This window comes from Sodiomyces alkalinus (genome assembly GCF_003711515.1).
Source record: "Sodiomyces alkalinus F11 unplaced genomic scaffold SODALscaffold_5, whole genome shotgun sequence".
Lineage (NCBI taxonomy): Eukaryota > Fungi > Ascomycota > Sordariomycetes > Glomerellales > Plectosphaerellaceae > Sodiomyces > Sodiomyces alkalinus.
The window spans coordinates 2,643,026-2,647,455 of record NW_021167083.1 but is presented as its reverse complement, the minus strand read 5'-3'; the positions used below and the strand labels follow the sequence as shown (position 1 = coordinate 2,647,455).

General features: G+C 43.0%; 1 protein-coding gene across 1 annotated transcript; it reads left to right on the top strand.

The window, feature by feature from the left end:
* The first annotated feature begins 831 nt into the window (after positions 1–831).
* On the top strand, positions 832–3,051 carry SODALDRAFT_311970 (SAM domain-containing protein). The gene is made up of 3 exons (XM_028609185.1): positions 832–1,428; positions 1,516–2,868; positions 2,938–3,051. The coding sequence occupies exons 1-3, from the start codon at positions 924–926 to the stop codon at positions 2,961–2,963; spliced, it is 1,884 nt and encodes a 627-aa protein (XP_028466667.1). The 5' UTR covers positions 832–923; the 3' UTR covers positions 2,964–3,051.
* Positions 3,052–4,430: the final 1,379 nt, after the last annotated feature.

Below are 4,430 nucleotides of genomic sequence, written 5' to 3'. Positions count from 1 at the left end.
ATTACGCGGATTATACCGCGTTCGTAATAACGGTTATTATTATTTGGAGAAGGTATCTATGGCTATTAGTGTACTATTACTAAGGTATTACCACGTTATAAAGATATTTATATCGTGGAGTTATTATAGTTATTACTATTATTAATATTACTTAATACTACTATACTACCTGGTTAACCCCGCCCTACTATAACGCTACCTATAAACTATATACTAGAATTATATAGAAAATAGGAATAATCGCCAGGGATATAAGGAGACCGGATATAGCGTGCCGCGGCTACCGTATAACGGAGACGCCGTGGTACCTATACGGCCCCCCGCTCTCTCGCTAATAACCGGCTTAGGCTAACCCGAACTATAGCCTATTACCCTTCCTGTTAGCCACTAGCCTAGAGGTATAATGCAGATATAGAGAAAAAGTAAACCAGGGCTATATTAGCCCTATAATAGCACTAATCTAACTAAGGAGAAGTATAGAGGTTTTCCCCGGAACCCCGGGTTTTCCCCTCTATAGCCAACTATAAAGGACCGTATAGTCTAAATTAGGCTCTTTATAGATTAAGATAGGATCGCAGAGTAAGATTAATAATAATAATAATAAAAAGTAAATTAATATATATAATAAAGATATTAGTAATTTTTAGAAATAATTTATTATAAGTAACTGCTCTTTAGTATATTATAGCGAGTTATAACCAATTTTAACTTCTAATTTAGCTATAGGGTTTTATTAGTAGATTAATTAATTATAATCTTTGTTTTGCTTAAATTAATTAGTATCTTACCCAAATGAGACTGAGACAGTATGTGCTTCCAATATATTCACCACAGCAATGTGATACGTCCATATTTCAGGTTCCCTCCAGTCACCCCGTCAGTCAGCCTTCACCATCGTTTCTCACACCAGCGGTCTGTCTACAATGTCTGGAAACCAGGTAGCCGGAAATCGAAATAGCACTCCAGAGGTCAATACTGCCTCCTCTCTCCGCCCACCTTCGACGAGGACCGTTGGTGCCGGACACCATCTTCGATCCTCAGCCGACATGGCGGCTCTTTCTGCATCCTCTCCTTCTAGCCGGATCCGACCCTCGTCAGACTTCTACGGCCAGCAGAGCCAGGACTCGGGTAACAACGAGGGAGATGCCCAGGACAAACTTGCACAGCAATGGATTGCCGATATCGATCAATACGAAACCACGCTTGAGGAGATGGCTGCCGCCACCCTTGACCAAGATTTCAAGGACGAGTTGAGTGCGATCGAGCAGTGGTTCAGAGTCCTCAGCGAGGCCGAACGGACAGCAGCCCTCTATGCTTTGCTTCAGCAAACCACCCAGGTCCAGGTTCGGTTCTTTATACAGGTCCTCCAGCAAATGGGAAAAAGCCACCCCATGTCTGGAGTTCTCTCTCCCGCGAACTTCGACAAAGGTTAGTGTTTCAAAATTTTCTTCATCCTCAATTACCGATGCCAGGAGAACACCAACATAAAATGAAGTTTCAGCTGACGGTCGTAAGACCCCATGTCAAACCGCCTAAGCGATGCCATGAGCAAGCTCAATGTGGACTCTGCAAGAAATTCAATGGCCCGTCCGCCAGGCACAGTAACCACCAAGCGCTACTCAGGACTCGACGCGTCGACAATCAATGCCATGTTTCCCGATGCCGCGGCAGCTATTGCTTCTGAAAAGGCGAAGTTCACACAACAGACTGGGAATCCGCCCGCGTCGAATCGAAACAGTGTCGCCTGCGAAGCCCGACCGGCGATGGCGACACCAACCATTGCAGCACCAACAAACTCTCACGATTCAGGAAGTCAGTCCCAGGCATCGGCCTGGAATACTGGCGACAATGCCAGGTCGCGGCCCAAGTCGGGTACCGGGCAAGGACAGGCTCCAATGGGTCACTTCGTTCAGCCGCCCGCCTCCAGTGGCTTGAGATCTCCCCAGGCCCAAATCTCCAGCAACTCGAACACCAAAAGTAACATCTTGACAGCTGGCGATAAACCATCAGACTTACCACTTCTGTCGCCTTACAATCCAAGTGGAGGAAACTGGGCGTCGATGGTGAACACTCCGCTAGTAGCCTCTTTCAATACGACGGCTGCGAATGCCAGTGCGAGTTCGGGAAATGGTGGAAAATCTGCCGGCAGCCAAGCTGACATGCTTGCGAATGCGACGGCGATGAAACTAGCCGCACTCTCCACGGTTAACAACCGTTTTGCCTTGGATGACGTACGAAAATACCGACGGGCACGGTCCAACGAAGCGCCGGGCGCCCCAGGCCAGCCTGCTGTCCTTGGTAATACCCCGACTGTCAGGATACCGGGCACGAATGTGGTCATGATCAACGAGCATGGTCAGGTTCTTAGTCAAGAACAGATGCTGAGTTTACAAGCCCAGCAGCAGACCGTGTCATTCTCCGGTAACCGATCTCGCCCTACCTCGCCAACGGTACCTATCAATCATGGGTTCACCCACGTTCCCTTTGCGTCTCCTCAGAATAATGGATTCCTGAGCGCATATGATGCGCAAGGTTCGCTGTTGAATAGCGGGATACAGTCTCTGGCCGTTGCACAACTGGGGGCTGGCAGTCACGAGGGCTATCTTTCCGACCACTCTGATATGGTACGCGGCCGGTCGCGGGGTCGCCGAGGCAGTTCGAAACCACCTGAAGATCCGACCGACCCCACTTTGCTGCAGGACATTCCCAGCTGGCTCCGAAGTCTGCGGTTGCATAAGTACACCGATAATCTAAAAGATACGAAGTGGACAGACCTGATCGAGTTAGATGATAAGGCTCTCGAAGAACGCGGTGTGAATGCACTTGGGGCACGTCGGAAAATGCTCAAGGTCTTCGAGCAGGTCAAAGGTAAGTGCTTGAATATTTAGAATACTGTATAATACTTAGTCGGGTCGTGCTAACATTAATTTATAATAGAGGCAAGGGCAGCAGGTAAATTATAAAATGGACTTATCCTAGGGTATATATATAGTAAATAAGATTCTATGTCTGTAGTGAGCTTTCTTATAAAAATATACATATTATTTATATAAATAGTATCTATCATTATTATTATTATTAGATACTATAGCTACCTTATCGGGGTATGATAAACTATATTATATTAGACGTGTGGAGTACCTCGATCCTATATATCTATAGTTATTTCCCCTGCTTTTGCTCTATAGTTAGATATCCCTATAAGATATTATAAACTGTACTTAGATAAGTATATATATATATATATATAATCCCGTACCTTTATTTATATTCTAATAGGTATAAGCCCGGGGTTCTAATAAATAAAGCTATTCCGATTAATCCTATAGCTTCTAGGCAGTTAATAGCCTTGAGTCTATAATAGGTAGTTTAGTATTATTAGCTATATCCGCCTACTTTTATTTTATTTAATCGTTTTATCGTTTCTATTATACTATTATTTAAAGCGTTTAGTATAGTTATTTAACCTACTCGTATATATAGTCTACTACTTTTTACTAGTATAACAATAGCTTCTATAGTAGTAATGCCTATTATAGGCTTCGTAACGCTTACCTCGCTAAAAGACTAGCGCCCTTAGATTAAAGCCGTGATAATTATCGTAGACTTCTAACATATCGCTAACCTTATTAATCCTAATCTTAATAAAGCTAAACGGCCTACGCGCCGTATTATCGTATAGGCATAGACTATACCTGGTAGACTATACCTAACTAAGCGCTTCGGACCTCGGGTATTAGGATATTATAAGGGTGGATACCGGAAAAGATCGGATAGGCTCTAAATAATATAGTACTTATAGATACAGTCTATAGTACCTAAATTAAGGGTATAAGAGACTTACCTAGATATAACTTAATATAGTAGATATACACGATAATATACCCTATCCAGGTATATCTCTAGATAGCGAGCACTATCGGACCTAGGGATCCTAGGATTTAAGGGGCGACCTTTACTATAGTAAATAAGGTATACTAAAGGTATCTTATCTAAGCTAAGGGGGCGCGCCCCCGGGACTTAAGTATTCCACGGGTAAACCCCGTAGAATCCTCGGCTCGTATATATAGGAACCCGGGGGATTCCCTGGTATTCACTAATTATAACCCAGGGAAGCTATAGTATATCCTAAAAGTACCTATAGTATACCCTATAGGTACTATAACCTATACTATAGTACCCTTAGAGTACCCTATAGTACGCCCTAAAACGGAATATAATTACCTAATCTATAATAAGGAAATACTAGCGATTATAAATTATTTAATAATATAACGGGCTAAGACTATTACTTATAAGTAGTTTATAGTCCTCTCCGCCTATAAAGCCCTTAAATACTTTATAATAAAGTAACTACTTACTAAGCGATAAAGCTAATAGGCCGGTAAGCTTATATAGTTTAACTTTATACTTAAGTATTAGAAAGGAAA